Below are 17305 nucleotides of genomic sequence, written 5' to 3' on the forward strand. Positions count from 1 at the left end.
AAAAGGTGAGGGAATGCAAAAGAATAAAATAAAATGAATGCATTAATCAATAATGTTCAATTCAACGTCTCCATATCCATATTTGAACTTGTTTTCCTCATAAACCCGTTTCAATTCCTCAACGTAAAGGTGATGATAATGATCAACTAATTCTATAGGGATCTTTGTCTTCAAATTTTTATTACCCCTTGAGTACGTTGTGGTTGGGGTCTCATTACCCTTCAATGCAGATTTCGAGGATCCAGTGGAATCTGATTTTTGAATGCTGGAAGTCGCTCTGCTAAGTAAATTACTAAATGAACTCTTTCGTGTAAAACCACTCAGTTCTGTTTTATTGTTACCAAGAGTAGTAACAACATCTTCTTTAAAAAATTCTGGATGGTTTCTTTTGTAATCACTTAGAATCCCTTCAGGAACATATATGGGTCTACCCATAACAACATTAATTGGGTTTCTATAAGGTAATAAGCCAAAATCGTAAATGAAAACTCCACGAGCACTGAAAAATGGTATGGTAAACAGAAACTTGTCCTTAATCCATTGTTGTAACCAATAGCCAAAAGATCCAGGCTTTGGAGTGTTCAATTTGTAAATATCAGCTTCACCAAATGCAAAAACAGGAACTAATGCAACGTTTCCAAGTTCAATTGCCAACTTAACAAACCCCTTCCTCTTTTGAAGTACCAACTTGATTTCTGATTTCTTTTTATTGTCCTTAGATTCAGTAGAACTATCTATCCCACCTTTATAACCTTTACCAATACGATACTTCGGAGCAACCATATTGTTTAACAATGATTCTTTAGCACCACCTACAACTAGACAGACGGAGTTATCACCATTGTTAATCAATGATTTAATATTATTAGCCGAGGCCGAGGTTAACCCCAAACTCAATAAATAATCCCGATAAAATGGCAATGTAAACTGGGTTGTGAGAGTTAATGGGAAAACTTGTCCAATTCCCGGGAATAAACGTTTATACTTGGAAGGATCATGAAATAATGGCTTTAGAAACCTTGCTGGTGGTTGAAATGGCTCGTTCCGTACTGCATTTGTGGCAAACATACCCATGACACCCATTGAAATGACACCATGTGGATGATAACAAAAAATATACCTTGGTCCCGTGGTTACCCTCTTATATATTTTATTGGAAGAGGAAGACAAGGATACACTTGAACGTCTTCTATCCAGAAGGTTAAGTCTTTTATGCAAACCCAACTTCATAAATAAACGATCAATAATTGTAGTCAGGAATTCACTTACCAAATCTTCTTCATCGTCCGGCAAATCATCATCTTGAACAAGTACGTTTGAAAACGTTGGTTCCAAGTCAACAGTTTTCATTACTCTGATGGGAAAGTAATCAATAAACCACTTCCATATTATAAGATTTCTCATCCAGTCTCTTGTACGATATACTACTTTACCATTAGTAGGGGTATGCAAATCAAACCCATACCACCATATATAATATGGTATTATAACTCCTAGCCAAACCACCCATCCGAGCCATAATAAGATTAAGAACAAAATTATGAAGGACGGAATAGATACACAGTGCCACATCACTGCAAAAGTCTCTAGTCTATTTTGAAGGGGAGTATTAAGAGGTGCAATATTCAAACAAAGATGCAGATCCTTCTTTTGCTGTTTAGTTTTAGCCTTAACCGAGACCTCTTGTGTAGCCTCTGGAGGGGCCTTCTTTAATGGTTTAGATGATCCATCTGTGGCTGCAGAATTGGACAATTTAACAGAACCAGATGAGTGAATGTCTTCTTCTTCTTTCGTAGTTATACGCGTTGTAACATCAGTTCCATTAGTGGAATTCTTATTGACAACTATTGATGGAAATTCTTCTGCTGGTGCTGTCGACTCTAGACCTGAACCAGCAGAATCGGAAGACTTTGACGCAGTGAACTCAACGTGGGTGGAGTCGGAATCAACGTTTTTTTCCACCATTGAATAGTTAATTCGAGGCCTTGTCCATTAATAGGGTAACGATAAAACGGGAGACCAACTATGAATAAATAAAACAAATCAAGAGTGACGACAATAGAGACAAGGCTTCTAAGCAGAGGGAAATAAGTGACTTTTATAATCAATAGCAAGCTATTGTTTCAGCTCAACAACTTCACCAAGATGTTATCACTAATTGGTTTGGTGCTATGGCTATATGATTGGATATTTATGTTATTGGCTTAGGGGATGATGAGAAGGGGTTACAAAGTTCTGTATCCGTGCACGATGTAATAGTGGGGTTGAACGTAATAAGTTGCATTTTTGTGCGGGCAACAATGCACAGCGGAGAGAGCTAACAATAATCCTAAGATATAGCAACGTCAAGTGGCATAGACTTAGACAGACGAGTTTAAGGGGAGGAATCCCGCAAGAATGTTAAGTGTGTGTGTGTGTGTGGGAAGGACGGGGGGAGGGGGTGTGACTTATGATTTACCGAGCATTTCACGGAGGTATTCAGGGCACTAATTCTATTACTACAACAAGACATCGTGAATCCAATAATGGTCTCTTTGTTCTCATCAGGTGTTCTAAAAAATCCCACATATGTTTATATTTGAATCAGAAGGGTGTGGGTATTGTTGTCCTCTATGACATTTTCCTCTTTACAGAAAGCACAGCTGCAGGTTGTGGTTAGGTGCAAGTTAACATCGTAAATGGACCTGATTGACCTAATTGGGGAATCTTGTTTGCTACTGCGCAATCCATTTATTTAGACAATTTTAACTGGAGTGCACCACCAACCTTAAAGTTTCCTTGCTATAGATATATATGTATGTGTATCAACAATAATCGAACAGGATTCAATCAATTGCCAATGCAGTACCCGCCAATCCAATTTAGGTTACTCCAGTAATTCAACTCTAATACGTCCTCAAGTGTGAATGACAGTTTCAACATAAAAATCGCAAACTGCTACAGCAACGATAAAACTAACCCTAACGAGCTACGTAGAAGATTCACCGTTAGAATAGAGTAGACTTGAAGCGATATTGGCACTTGAAACTTAGAAAGGTCAAGTAAAACTGGCTCTTTTTTCCGGGGAAATGAGAATGTAATGCCTTTGATTCGTGGTTAGGGAAATCAATGTTTCGTCGCTATAGTAGACCAAGGTACATACTTGAATTCCAACCATACACTTGCAAACCTGGACAATGCCATGTTGCGATCAGCTGACATTAACATGATAGCGAATGCCTTGAATCAACTTTATTGCTTCCGTTGTGGTTTCAAGTTCATTTAAAGCAATAGCAACGTTAGTCAAAACCTTCAATGCCAATTGGGAATGGTCATTTTAAGCCATATGTGTCAAATGATTAAACTGTTTCCGTCGGTTTTATGAGTCTCTGACCAGCAACTGACGAAAGTCTGTAAGTAAATGCTCTACTGAAAAATAATCATGTCACAAAAAACCTTATCTACTGGGAAGTAGTTTATACCACCAATACACCTCAGATAGTCGGACGACGGGAATGACGGGGTGCACCCACGTTGGCAGATTATATAAAACTCTCTTACCTTCATGCTTCTTTAAAAGTCACTAATTACTTCAATAGGAAATTAAAGTCACAAATGTCAAAGATCTTGCACAATAGGAACAAAATATTCACCAGTCCTATTGATACCTTGAAGTAATCGATTGTCTATCCCTGAACATTCAAATGCCCAAAAGACTGAGAGATCCAACATCTCTGGAGCTGCTAAACCATGATACCCAAAAGACTCATTACTTTTTAGAGCGAGATTCAAAGAAAAGGAGACAAAATAAAGCAGATTTTGGGTTTTTCAATTCAACATTCTATGGATCTGATTCCAACAATGGCATTGAAGAACTGATATCTTCATCTTCGTCATATTTCCCTCGTTTGTTTCGAGGGAAGGAACCTCTTGAGAACGTTAAGATTAGACAGAAGTTGTTTGAGGAGATATGGAGGAATCAATCTGCAACTATCACTAGTAACTTAAATGATACCAATACATATGTCTATAACCGGTTGTACGAATACATTACCACTTCTGAAAACATTGGCAGTGAAAAACTAAATGTGGGTTTCCTACTGCTAGGCTCAAATACAGCAAACAATATTCGAGTGTTATCAGAATTTAGAAGTTTTTGCAAGTGCAAAGCAGCAGAAACAAAAGATATAGTTCGAATAATTCAAATAGAAGCAAAGAGTTGTCAGAATATTAAGTCAGCATTAAGAGAAGTGGTTCTGCAGTTTTTTAAAAGTAGTACAACAGATGTTCTTGAACAATTGGATCAGGTTGACGAAGAAGATGCTGTCGATGATGATGACGAAGAAGAATCTTCAAAGGGGAACGGAAGAGTTAACTATGATTTTGATAATGTGGAAGAATATTTGAGAGGGCAGCCTCATGTTAAATTAGTGGTTGTGATTCAAGATACAGATTCCATGATTTCACAAGTACTTCATCAAATGATCAAATTGCTATACTCATACCTTGACCGTATACCTCATATTAGATTACTTTTAGGTGTTTCATCTTCAAACATTTCCCAATGGATCAATTCTACTCTTGATAACCAAACGCGTACAATTATTCATGGAGCTAAGTTCAAGACAAATGATAACCAAAAGGTTATTTTCACCATTGCTAACAATCTTTTTTTAAGGAACCATCAACATGATTCTTTGAGCCCACTTATGTTGGATCCACAACTCACTGCTATTCTATACGATCGTATGTCCAATGCAGATAATTCTGTTGATACATTTGTCCAAGAATTGAAGCTTTGCTATATGATTTACTTTTATCAAAACCCGTTGGCAGTATTTCATGATACAAATTTTAGTGATAAAACTTCCAAGATCCCAGAAGAATACTTTGAAACCTTCAAGAAGCTTCCTTCATTCAAGAGATTCATTGAAAAAAGGGTCTTTGAATACAAGAGCTCTAAGGATAAGCAAATCAAGAATGAAGTTATTTCCTTGATAGATCTGAATGATCCTGTGAAGGTCTTCCTTGAGAGCAGTAAAGCTCAATTCTTAAAGTTCAAGCTAAAGGTGATAAACGCATGCAACATTCTTCATGGACTTCTAAAGCATAAGAGAGAGAAGTTAGAAGTTTATAAGATGATCCTCAACAATGAAGTCCTTGACTTGTTTATGGATTCACAACATCATTTCAAGAATTTTGAAGTCAACTCATATTATGTACCTGAAGATATTATTTCAGAGTATGAGTCGGAGTTTGGAACTATCTCGGATGAAAATGCTGCATTATTCATTGATAGAATTGAGAACCAAACAGGAAACATACTGGAAATCGTTCAATCATACATAACCCAAGTTTCCGATTATTATAAGGATTTCCATGGAACAGTTTTCCATGAGAATTGGTTTTTAACTGGGTTTGGTTACAGTACAGACGACATGAAGAAGGTCAAGTTAATGAGTTTGGAAGAAAACTACGAGAATTTGATGATAAATCTTTTAAGACCAAATCTTAGAATGGCATTGGAAACTGGGTTATCAACTCCGTCATTATATTTGGGGAACTATTTGATTCAAAATCATTTGCAGAACAATGGTTTTACCAAATCTAGAATTAAAGCTCCAATCAGTCAATTATTTCAAGTATACAAAGATGCGCCAGTTACTATAAACATTTATGATATGTATACTGCTTTCAAGTATTCCTATAACCGGAAAGATGTTTTGGCAGAATTGGGACTTGAAGATAATTTCCCTGATAATAAATATGAAAAGTTGATGTTCTCATGGTTTTCTCAGAGTTGTTTTGAGATGACCCAGATGGGGTTCTTAAAGGAGAAACCAAAGGCGGACTACCTTGAAAAAGCTATCTGGAGAGGTGTATGAACTTCTTAGTCACTGCTAGCTCTGATATCTTCCCCCTCCTTTTTGGAAAATGACGATGTTATCTTAGGTTCGATTTCTAGCGGTCCCTCTGACAGCATTGAGGATTCCATTGGACTCTCAACAGATTCATCTGCTATTTGATTCATAAACGTTGGCACCCCAAATGAGTGGTCAGAGTTGATTGCGGGGACAATAACATAAGCAATTAGTAAACCTGCTAAAGCTGTTGCCATTCCCAAAACTATTAGTGGAACAAACAAGACTACTGGATATTCAAGTTAGTTTTTGATCACAGGTAATAGCAACATTACAGGACAAAGAAGGCTTAATACACATACCGATAATTAAGAAGATTGATAACGCAGTTAACGCTATGAATGTGATAGTAACAACAGATAACCCTATCATGGTGAAAGCTGGAGTAGTGATAGGGAGGACAATGATAGATAAGACAATCTAGTTTAGTGAGAATGTTAGTACTAGTCACATTTAGTCCACTATATCCTAGTATACGTACAATTAGGTAGGGATTGCTAAATCGTTTTAAGATTCGATACGCCTTAAGAGCCCACGTATTACAGTGTCTAAAAGAGACAAATTAGTCTTCAAATCATAAATAAGTAAGAAAATAAATGTAAGGTAGTAAATAACATACAAAATTATGGTATGAATGCCTGGAATGTCAGCAATTGCGTCTAGTTGGTTTGCCACTGGAGATCCTGCCGTATAAAGAACACCTAGGATATTCTGACGAATTACAAAGGATGCCAGAGAGCCACCATTCTGTGGTGGTTGAAAGTAAAACTGCGAGTTCATTAGTTTGCAATAGAATGAGAACAAACTGATTAGTTTTTCTTTGGGGGTATGTATTTATGTATTTTTAAAGACGTGATGATACCCACGCTTTTCATACTGCAAATTCCTTCGTTTCACTTCATTTCACTTTGTCGTAATTCCAAGCACAGCCGTATCTTAGTAGAAGGGCGAACGCGTCACCGGGACTTAAGAGGGAGGTGCCGGATCGTCCGCATCATTTGCGTATTCTACTATTTTATCCATGTCATCTGGATCCATGTTATCCAACGAGTCTGTATCATTTCCATTAGCTTGCATGAGCGTTATATGATCATGCTTGTACATCAGTGCTAGGAATATTAACATTCCTATCATGATGGTTAGTATCAAAACCATTATTCTCCTTTGCGTCTTGAAGATATTGGCGGAAATAGCATTGCCTGCGGAACGAGAAACCATGGTGTGGCCACAACAAGCGGGATCTGATACTGTAAGTTAAACAACAGTTTAAAAAAGGGATGATTGTCAAAGATAATTACTTTGTCCATTCTCCTTATAACTCGCATTCAAAGAGCTGCTACCGATTTCAACCATCAGATAACAGGAGATTTTATTACGCAAAGCCATAAACATAGAACCTACATTACGGTTCAATTAGAAATTGTATTTGATATAGTAAGCTGTGGTGGTTTTGATGATGTTTTCTTACTTGAGGTATCCTTGAAGTATCCTTGAAGTATCCTTGAAAACCAGAGTGAGCCGAGGGTTCACAATACTTGAAAAGATACTATCAACCTTGATATCATTCAACCCCACAAAAGTTTGTTTACTTACACAAGACTAAGTTTTATACTGGGGTTGGATCACGTGATCTAGGCACTTGAGATCAATTATAATCATGGATCATTAATCTCGCAGAGACAACTAAAAATGCCAGGCCAAGAAATCCATTAGTACAAGATGCCGCTTAACAAAATGTCCTATCTTTAACGGTAAACTGACTGTCACATTGCCCCGCAATTGAAGGCATGACATTCGAAACTCCCCTGGAATAAAGAACATGAATTTTAATGTCGTGACTGAGATAGCACAATTTGTGTTTTGAGTCACAAAACATTCTAGGCTCGGTTAGTGGATACACTGACAAGTACATTCGGCAGTCAAAACTTGGAATGTGGTAAGAGATATAACACCAGAGATATTTTGACTTTTGGCTATTCGAGACAGCAAGTCGTGAAGAACACTTATCGACGTGAAGTAGCAAATCTAAATAGAAGGGTATCAACTTTGGCGTACTGTCTTTAGTAGTCGTGCCTGCTTATGTCAGATATGCTATAATCATTTAGTCGACAGTTCAACCTCTTATGCCTCCATATTTCTACAAATAAACTATTAGCATTACTTAAGCGGTCTTAGGAAAATAGGGAAGATTGTAATACCATAATTTGATAGCGTTTAACGGTAGAAGGCATTTGGATAGCCGATATGACTTTTCTTCTTATCAGAATTGACCTGGTCTACTTATCTATAAAAAGGAAATGCACCCCAAAATTTCTTGGGTGACGTTTTTTCCTTAACAGACAAATGAAGAAATTAAAAGACATAATTACTTAGCAAATGGTTTTGAGTTTATTGTCATGAAGGATAGAATCGCCGTTTAATGGAAATCCTCGATTAGTTTGCAAGTTTAAGTTTTTTTCTTGTGTAGTTGCTGAAATTTCTTGACTAGACGAAAATGATAATTTCAAGGTACATGATACCGACATCAACAGTTAAATTGCATATCACAATAAGACTGAAGCTTTACACTTGATAACCTGTTTATGGCAGCTTTGAACTATTTTATGCCCAAATTCTTGAGTTAATACCGGAAACGGTTGCAGCTGGTCCTTTTCTACCCACATTGGAGAGTTTTGTTATTTGTTCATGAGTGTATTTGAGGGGTTGATACGGCGTTCTCGAAATTTAGATATATCGAACGCATGTTCCAAGAATTTACCTAGCTACGTTATTATTCTTGGCCCAAAAAATGTCGCTGTCTGTTTTTTTTTTTTTCAGATGAATGTGCGGTTGTATTTCTTTTGAAGGAGACATTTTTAGTCCGTTTTGCTAGACAACTTGCTGCAAATCCAAAAGAAAGCAAAATGTTTGGTTTTTCTTAACCAGATTCATGATAAGAAATGCTGATATAGCAAGTACACCATTTTGAATTAGGCCGGGGAATCTTCTATGAATCCGCTTAAATTGCATGAAACCCATTTTATGGGTATAAATATGACATGAATTCCCAATAAGATGATAAGATTTTTTCAACCTAAAGTACCACTTAAGTCTGTCAACAAATAGTAGTATTATAATAAAAAAATGCCTGAAAAGGAACTATCTTATTTACATTCAAGAACCGAAAAGGACGGTGGAGTTATTGTTGATGCCTTTGACCAACAAGATAGCAAGCCTCCATTGACAGGTTTAGCAAAGTTTGTTGACTCTTTTAAAAGAGCTGATGATAATGAAATGGGGATCGACCCCAATTTAACAGAAGCGGAAAAGATCGCTGTTAGAACAGCAAATGCTCCTTTGTCTAGATCTTTGAAGAACAGACATTTACAGATGATTGCTATCGGGGGTTCTATCGGTGCTGGTTTGTTCATTGGTTCCGGTAAGACATTAAGAATTGGTGGTCCCGCTGGTGTTTTGATTGCCTATATCTTAATTGGTAGTATGATTTACTCCACAGTTCAAGCCTTAGGTGAATTGGCTATTACTTTCCCTGTTTCTGGTGCTTTCGTTACTTACAACACACGTTTTATTGATGAATCATTTGGTTTTGCTATGGCTTGGAATTATGCCATGCAATGGTTAGTCGTTATGCCGTTAGAATTAGTTGCTGCAACTATTGTCATTGACTATTGGAATACTAAATACAATCCAGCTACTTTTGTTGCAATATTCTGGGTTCTTATTCTAGTTATTAACTTCTTCGGTGTAAGAGGTTATGGTGAAGCTGAATTCATATTTTCCATGATCAAAGTTATTGCTGTTGTCGGTTTTATCTTCTTGGGTATCATTTTGGTTTGTGGTGGTGGTCCAAGAGGTGGTTACATTGGTGGTAAGTACTGGCACAATCCTGGTGCGTTTGCTAACGGCTTTAAAGGTGTTTGCTCTGTCTTTGTCACAGCCGCTTTTGCATTCGCTGGTACTGAATTGTGTGGTTTAGCTGCTGCTGAAACCAGTAACCCAAGAAAGTCATTACCAAAGGCTACGAAGCAAGTTTTCTGGAGAATTACATTGTTCTATGTTATCTCATTGACATTGATTGGTTTGTTGGTTCCTTACACAGACGAAAGATTGGTTGCCGAATCATCCTGGGATGCTTCTGCATCTCCTTTCGTCATTGCCATTAAAAACGGAGGTATCTCTGGTTTGCCTTCTGTCATGAACGCAGTCATCTTGATCTCTGTCTTGTCAGTTGGTAATTCATCTGTTTTCGGTTCATCAAGAACTTTAGCTGCATTAGCTGCTTCTGGACAAGCGCCAAAGATATTCGGATACATCGACAAGAATGGAAGACCTATTGTTGGTATTACTCTTCAATTGGCTCTTGGATTATTGTGCTTCGTTGTGGCTTCTGACAAGTATGGTGAAGTCTTCGACTGGTTGTTAGCGTTGTCTGGTTTATCTTCGATATATACTTGGACTGCTATTTGCTTGTCTCACATTAGATTTAGAAGAGCATTGAGTGCTCAAGGTAGAAACACGGACGAAATTTCGTATACAGCTCAAGCTGGAGTTTATGGTTCGTACTACGGAGCTAGTTTGAATTTATTGGTTTTGATTGCTCAATTCTGGATTGCAATCTGGCCATTGGGTGGTAAGCCAGATGCTGAAGTTTTCTTTATGAACTACGTTTCATTGCCAATTGTCTTTACTTTCTACCTATGTCACAAGATCTGGACTAAAAACTGGAAATTGTTCATTAGAGCCAAGGACATTGATATTGACACTGGTAGAAGAGAATTAGATTTGGATTTGTTCAAGCAAGAATTGGCCGAAGAAAGAGCATACATTGCATCTTTACCATTCTACAAGAGGTGGTACAAGTTCTGGTGCTAGTAACCTGAACTGCGATTGTTACTTCGCTATAAATTTTTCAGTTCTCGTGAGTTAAGTCTTTAGATCTACCCAAAGCTACTTAAATATATACATTACTTAATCATAATACATTAGTAGATCGTCCAAAAATAATAAATATAATGCTCAAGCTTTTGTATAATATCAAATATTGTAAAATACTTTACATAATTACAAACATTGCTCACTGCTCCCTCCCTGAGCAAGGCTGGTCAAAGGGAAATTGACACAGCTCAGCGAGTGATCAGGCGTAGTAGGTTTGTGATAGCCTATTTCAGTGGCCAAAGCTTCAGCTGGTTCGCACCAATCCATGACATCATCAATCGTGTTCACGGTATTCGAAAAATGGTTGTTTGGTTTCTTCCTTTTGTAGGGATGAATTTAAGAACAGTTATCACTAAACAGGTATCAGTAGCCGACTTTTGCTTGATGGACTATAAAGTTTGAGCTGCCCCATTATTATATATCACGCCGTATACGTATACATACAAATATATCTATGAGCGGTTGTACATGTTTTTACGTGTTTGTATGCATACGTAAAGTGATGATTTGTCTATTTGCAACTATTATGATTACATGTTGCTTAGTTAGTGCTGTGTATGACTTTCTTAACCAAAACTATTTTCATTTCTCAATACATTTACTATATTGATGTGAGTAACATATAAACTCAATTAAAGTTGTCGTTAACTTAGGCAACTTAGCGGCCGATCCAATTGTCAGCATAACTGGTAGTCATTCAGCCTAACACTATTCAATTTACACATTTGATATTATACGGACACTATGAAAATACTAATGTATTGCTGCTTAAAAAAGTAATAATATTTTGCTATTAAGAAATTATTGCACATCATTAGGGGGACCACCGTCTGTAATAAAGTGCTTACATACAACTCATATATAATCCATGGAAACTCCTTGATGTAAATTCGCTCCAGATACTGGTTTAGGTAATATATAGTGTCCCTACACTATCGCCATGTTCGGTTATGTTAGACGCGATTTTTGAGTAAACATTTGATTAATATAAAGCTTGGTTGGTACACGCAATCAGACATGAAACCTCCTTCTTGATTCATAAGGAAACAAGACAACTATTATCTATTCATAACTTTTTAGTTAAAAACTGTATTAAGCAGGATATGATGGTGATCCGGTTAACATTATGGATCTTGGGTCTTTTTCTGGTAGTTACTTTGGTAGCAGGAATTTCTATCCAGGAACAAATCACTGCTGAGGAGATGAAGATGGTAAAGGGAGACCCTAAAGTCACTCACAAGATTGTATTCAAGATCAACAGATTTAATAGAGAAGATAGAAGCGTAGAGGAGATTGGAGATATACATATAGCGTTATTTGGTGAGACAGTTCCAAAAACTGTAAATAACTTTGTTGAATTATCGAGAGGTACCAAAGGATTCGGTTATGGTCAAAGTATATTCCATAGGATCATTAAAGATTTCATGGTGCAAGGAGGTGACTTTGAAAACTCAAATGGTTCAGGAGGTTTCTCCATTTATGGGAAAAGTTTTGCGGATGAAAACTTTGAGTTGAAGCATGATAAATTGGGGCGGTTATCTATGGCCAACGCGGGGCCTAATACTAACGGAGCACAATTTTTTATCACCACTAGAAAGGATTGTGGTTGGTTAAATGGTCATCATGTTGTATTTGGTCAAGTAGTCAACGGATTTGACACATTAATGGAAATGAACATCGCGGATACTAATAAGGATTCAAAGCCTTTCAGGGATATATACATTAAAGAAATATTTGCATTTGATATCCGAACGGATGAAGTTACAGGAGAAACAAGTTATCAACCAATTAGACTGCCTCCAACATCTTACTATGGCTTATTGTTCATTTCCTTATTGGTTATTGCTGGCTGGTATTTTGCTAAATGGCATTTCAAAAACCAAAGATTAACGGATATAAGAGAAAACATTGACTACTTTTAAAATTAGGATAAACTAAGTATTGCATTTTTTATCAAAGTAGTATAGGGTTAAAGATTATCACGCTTCTTTATATGTGAGTATAAATGAAGAACTATAAAAACGTAAAACAGCGTGGAGGTTGGCGTTCTAGCACCAGAACTTGTAACATCTCTTGTAGAATGGTAGAGATGCAATATATGCTCTTTCTTCAACCAACTCTTGTCTCAATAAATCCAAATCTAATTCTCTTCTACCAGTGTCAATATCAATGTCTTTAGCTCTAATGAACAACTTCCAGTTTTTTTTCCAGATCTTGTGACCCAAGTAGAAGGCCAAGATAACAGGGAATGACAAATAGTTTTCAAAAAAAACTTCAGCATTTGGAGCAGCACCCAATGGCCAGACAGCAATCCAGAATTGAGCAATTATAACAACGGTATTTAGAATGAAACCGTACCAAGAACCCCAAACACCAGCTTGAGCAGTAAATGCAATTTCATCAGTGCTTCTCCCTTGAGCACTCAAAGCTCTTCTGAATCTAATATGACACAAGCAAATGGCAGCCCATGTGAACAAGGCTGATAAACCGGACAAAGCCAACAACCATGTAAAGACGTCACCGTAGTGTGGAGAAGCAACAGTGAAACATAACAAACCAAAGATCAATTGAAGAACAATACCAGCCAATGGTCTACCTCTCTTGTCGATGTATCCGAATATCTTTGGCGCTTGTCCAGCAGCAGCTAATGCAGCTAAAGTTCTTGATGAACCGAAAACAGATGAGTTACCAACAGATAAAACAGAGATCAAAATAACAACATTCATGACAGAAGGCAAACCAGAGATACCTCCGTTCTTAATGGCAATGACGAAAGGAGAAGCAGCAGCATCCCAAGAAGTGGAACCAATTAATTGTGGGTCGTTATAAGGAACCAACAAACCAACCAATGTCAAAGAAATGACATAAAATAAGGTAATTCTCCAGAAAACTTGCTTAATAGCCTTTGGTAATGACTTTCTTGGGTTGGAAGCTTCAGCAGCAGCCAAGCCACATAATTCGGTTCCTGAGAAAGCAAAGGCAGCACTGACGAAAACAGTACAAACACCTTTAAACCCAGCAGCAAAAGCACCAGGATTTTGCCAATGCTTACCACCAATGTAGCCACCTTTGGGACCGCCACCAGCACATAAAATGATACCTAGGAAGATGAAACCAACAACAGCAATGACCTTAATAATGGAAAAGAAAAATTCAGCTTCACCATAACCTCTAACACCAAAAAAGTTGATTGCAGCGATAAAGACCCAGAAAATAACAACAAAAGCAGCATGATTGATTGTCTTATTCCAATAATTGATAACGATCGACGCAGCAACCAATTCTAACGGCATAACAACTAACCATTGTAAAGCGTAATTCCAAGCCATAGCAAAACCAAATGATTCATCAATAAAACGTGTGTTGTAAGTAACGAAAGCACCAGAAACAGGGAAAGTAATAGCCAATTCACCTAAGGCTTGAACAGTACAGTAGATCATACTACCAATTAAGATATAGGCAATCAAAACACCGGCGGGACCACCAGTTCTTAAGGATGTACCACTACCAACGAACAAACCAGTACCGATAGAACCACCGATAGCAATCATTTGCAAGTGTCTATTCTTCAAAGATCTAGACAATGGGGAGTTTGCAGTTCTCACAGCAATCTTTTGAGCTTCTGTCAAGTTAGGATCCAAACCCAATTCGTTGTCATCGAATCTTTTGAAAGAGTCGGCAAACTTGGCCCAGCCAGTCAATTTTGTCTCACTTGGAGATTCAAAATCATTGACATAAACACCACCGCTCTTATCTGCTGAATTTGAGGCCTCATTGGACCTCATATAACTCAACTCCTTTTCAGGCATAACGTAGTTGTATAGTGGTCTAAGGTGGAGAGATTATTCTCCTCCAAAAATTAAAGAGCGGAAATCAGGTTAAGATAAACGATGAACAATTATATACTTTTTTTGCTTTTGTAAACTCGCCTATTCTAACTGATAAGCAATTTTTTAGTCACATTTCCCTTGGTCCCACAATAGCAAAGATAAAGATATGACAGGATATCCCCACAGGTTTTCATCCGCCATATAAGAAAGAAATTTATAGCATTTGCCGTATGAAGAACATAAACATAGCTTTGGTTTATCTTATTGGCCCTTGTTAATGTATTCAAAAGTGTAAATTTCAATGAATGATATTCCGAAACAGGACAATTGCATTGTTTCGGAAGGGTTGACGGGAATTTCATAAGCGTTTTTTCTCAAAACCGCCAAAATATCACGAAGTCACATTATGTCATACCTTAGTACTGGGGGGATATCGCACGGCATTTTATCGTATCTTAGAACTCATATCTAGCCTGTATTAGATCTCGTTACCCCATACGCAACCTTTTAGTTTGACACAGCCAAGAAATTTCGGGCTATGAAAAATTAATGTGCAGTAATGCTTTCACTTGACAGGTAATGGTGTCTGATAACCGCTAAAGCATGCAAGAATGAGAAGCAGTCACACTATACTTTAGAACAGCAATTCTGCTTTCTCAAGAATAATGCGGTACCCTATAAAGAGCCCTACTGAAATCTCGGGAATCAGAGAAATGGGCATATTTTAATGACAATGACGTTGTGATAAAAGATCATGGGGCGTGTTTAGGACAAACGAGGCTTTACAGTTATCTAAGTAAAAGTAGACGTCAGCGTCAACTCCCAGCATGAGAATCATCGAATGTTACTAAAGCAAAAGAAGACGTTTAGCATACGTAAGAAAACTACGTTGAGCACGTGATAATTGAGAATCGATATTTAATTCCCTCAAGTAGAGCAAATGAGTAATTTTTGGTAATATTCGATTTTATTTGGCTAGTGGAGAGAAATTTAAAATACGTGGTAGCAGTTTCCAAGCTTCAATTTCCTATTGAAATGTAGTCTGTCTTAAATTGTTGCTTTCATTGATCAACTCTCGGTTGAACTGATTTTCTGGGCTTGTTTAGCCAAGAAATACATTCTTGGCTAACAACAAAATCCATAACATTCCTAACTGGGACCTTCATTTAAATAATGTTAAAGGTTTTAATAAGGTACTAGTATTCAATCAAAAAGTAAGTTTATAATAATTTGTAAAGAAAAGGAAAACATTCTCTTATTTGAGTCATACAGCTTGGAATGGATGCAAGTAGATTTTCGATTGGTATATCCAAAGAATATCGTGTCCAATCTGAGTATTGATATTGCGAAAGAAAATTAACACCCCTCGGTATAGCGGTATGCAACATCCCGGTTAATACCCTCGTTATTCCATGAAAGATGGGTCTATTGAGTTTTAGCGAACGGAACAATTATCTTGTCGCTGCATGTTAAGCTCGTATTTATTGGAGGGTGCACGACAAATGAGGTTGCAATTTGGGGGCTTTTTTAATACTCACTTACAACGCTGTCTGAAAATCTATCGCACCATAAATTGTCATTTTTGGAACTTTGAACCAAATTGTCGGAAGAATTAAAAAAGTGCAAGAATTATACCTATCAATCTTACTTGTTGACTTTGCAGCTTGTATTTAATTTAGTTTTCTTCGCTATAAAGACTCCGTCAAACTTAGAAGATTTAAAATACGCTTAATATTTATCAAAATTTATCAAAATTTATCTATTTAAAAATATTAAAATATTCAACTATACTGAACTGAAATAGCGGATCAAGTGCCGCATAGATTAAGCAACTATAATAGTGTTAGCAACAAAATTGATTTGAGTTCATTATCAAAATTACCCTCAAAAAGTACAATTTTTTTTAACACCAGAAGTTCCACCATCTCTTATAGAATGGTAAAGATGCAATGTATGCTCTTTCTTCGGCCAATTCTTGCTTGAACAAATCCAAATCTAATTCTCTTCTACCAGTGTCAATATCAATGTTTTTGGCTCTAATGAACAATTTCCAGTTTCTAGTCCAGATCTTGTGACCCAAGTAGAAAGCAAGAACAACAGGTAAAGATAAGTAGTTCATAAAGAAATTTTCAGCATCTGGCTTACCACCCAATGGCCAAACAGCAATCCAGAATTGAGCAATCAAAACTAAGATGTTCAAACCAGCACCGTAGAAAGAACCGTAAACACCTGCTTGAGCAGTGAATGCAATTTCATCAGTACTTCTACCTTGAGCATATAAAGCTCTTCTAAATCTAATGTGAGACAAACAAATGGCAGTCCACGAGAACAAGGTGGATAAACCTGACAAAGCCAACAACCAGTCGAAGACTTCACCATATTTGTCGGAAGCCACAACAAAACACAATAAACCAATGACCAATTGGAATACAACACCAACTAATGGTCTACCGTTCTTATCAATGTATCCAAAAATCTTTGGAGCTTGATCAGCAGCAGCTAATGCAGCTAAAGTTCTTGATGAACCGAAAACAGATGAGTTACCAACAGATAAAACAGAGATCAAAATAACAACATTCATGACAGAAGGCAAACCAGAGATACCTCCGTTCTTAATGGCAATGACGAAAGGAGAAGCAG

At 37.1% G+C, this 17305-nt stretch overlaps 6 protein-coding genes across 6 annotated transcripts; 3 read left to right on the forward strand and 3 right to left on the reverse strand.

Moving 5' to 3' along the window:
• Positions 1 to 42: 42 nt before the first annotated feature.
• DGA1 (diacylglycerol O-acyltransferase) lies at positions 43 to 1965 on the reverse strand (the record flags this gene model as incomplete). The annotated part of the gene is made up of 1 exon (XM_043192041.1): positions 43 to 1965. One exon carries the CDS (start codon positions 1963 to 1965, stop codon positions 43 to 45), a length of 1923 nt encoding a protein of 640 aa, XP_043048673.1.
• Positions 1966 to 3683: 1718 nt separating this feature from the next.
• Positions 3684 to 5864, forward strand: ORC3 (origin recognition complex subunit 3; the record flags this gene model as incomplete). Its single annotated transcript, XM_043192042.1, has 1 exon — positions 3684 to 5864. The coding sequence occupies one exon, from the start codon at positions 3684 to 3686 to the stop codon at positions 5862 to 5864; it is 2181 nt and encodes a 726-aa protein (XP_043048674.1).
• A 3159-nt stretch (positions 5865 to 9023) lies between these two features.
• On the forward strand, positions 9024 to 10772 carry GAP1_1 (amino acid permease; the record flags this gene model as incomplete). The annotated part of the gene is made up of 1 exon (XM_043192043.1): positions 9024 to 10772. One exon carries the CDS (start codon positions 9024 to 9026, stop codon positions 10770 to 10772), a length of 1749 nt encoding a protein of 582 aa, XP_043048675.1.
• Positions 10773 to 11775: 1003 nt separating this feature from the next.
• Positions 11776 to 12757, forward strand: KQ657_001244 (uncharacterized protein; the record flags this gene model as incomplete). The annotated part of the gene is made up of 2 exons (XM_043192044.1): positions 11776 to 11782; positions 11829 to 12757. The coding sequence occupies 2 exons, from the start codon at positions 11776 to 11778 to the stop codon at positions 12755 to 12757; spliced, it is 936 nt and encodes a 311-aa protein (XP_043048676.1).
• Positions 12758 to 12883: 126 nt separating this feature from the next.
• GAP1_2 (amino acid permease) lies at positions 12884 to 14644 on the reverse strand (the record flags this gene model as incomplete). Its single annotated transcript, XM_043192045.1, has 1 exon — positions 12884 to 14644. The coding sequence occupies one exon, from the start codon at positions 14642 to 14644 to the stop codon at positions 12884 to 12886; it is 1761 nt and encodes a 586-aa protein (XP_043048677.1).
• A 1924-nt stretch (positions 14645 to 16568) lies between these two features.
• On the reverse strand, positions 16569 to 17246 carry GAP1_3 (glyceraldehyde-3-phosphate dehydrogenase 1; the record flags this gene model as incomplete). Its single annotated transcript, XM_043192046.1, has 1 exon — positions 16569 to 17246. One exon carries the CDS (start codon positions 17244 to 17246, stop codon positions 16569 to 16571), a length of 678 nt encoding a protein of 225 aa, XP_043048678.1.
• Between the last annotated feature and the right edge of the window lie 59 nt (positions 17247 to 17305).

Source organism: Scheffersomyces spartinae (genome assembly GCF_019049425.1).
Source record: "Scheffersomyces spartinae strain ARV_011 chromosome Unknown scaffold_14, whole genome shotgun sequence".
Lineage (NCBI taxonomy): Eukaryota > Fungi > Ascomycota > Pichiomycetes > Serinales > Debaryomycetaceae > Lizanozyma > Lizanozyma spartinae.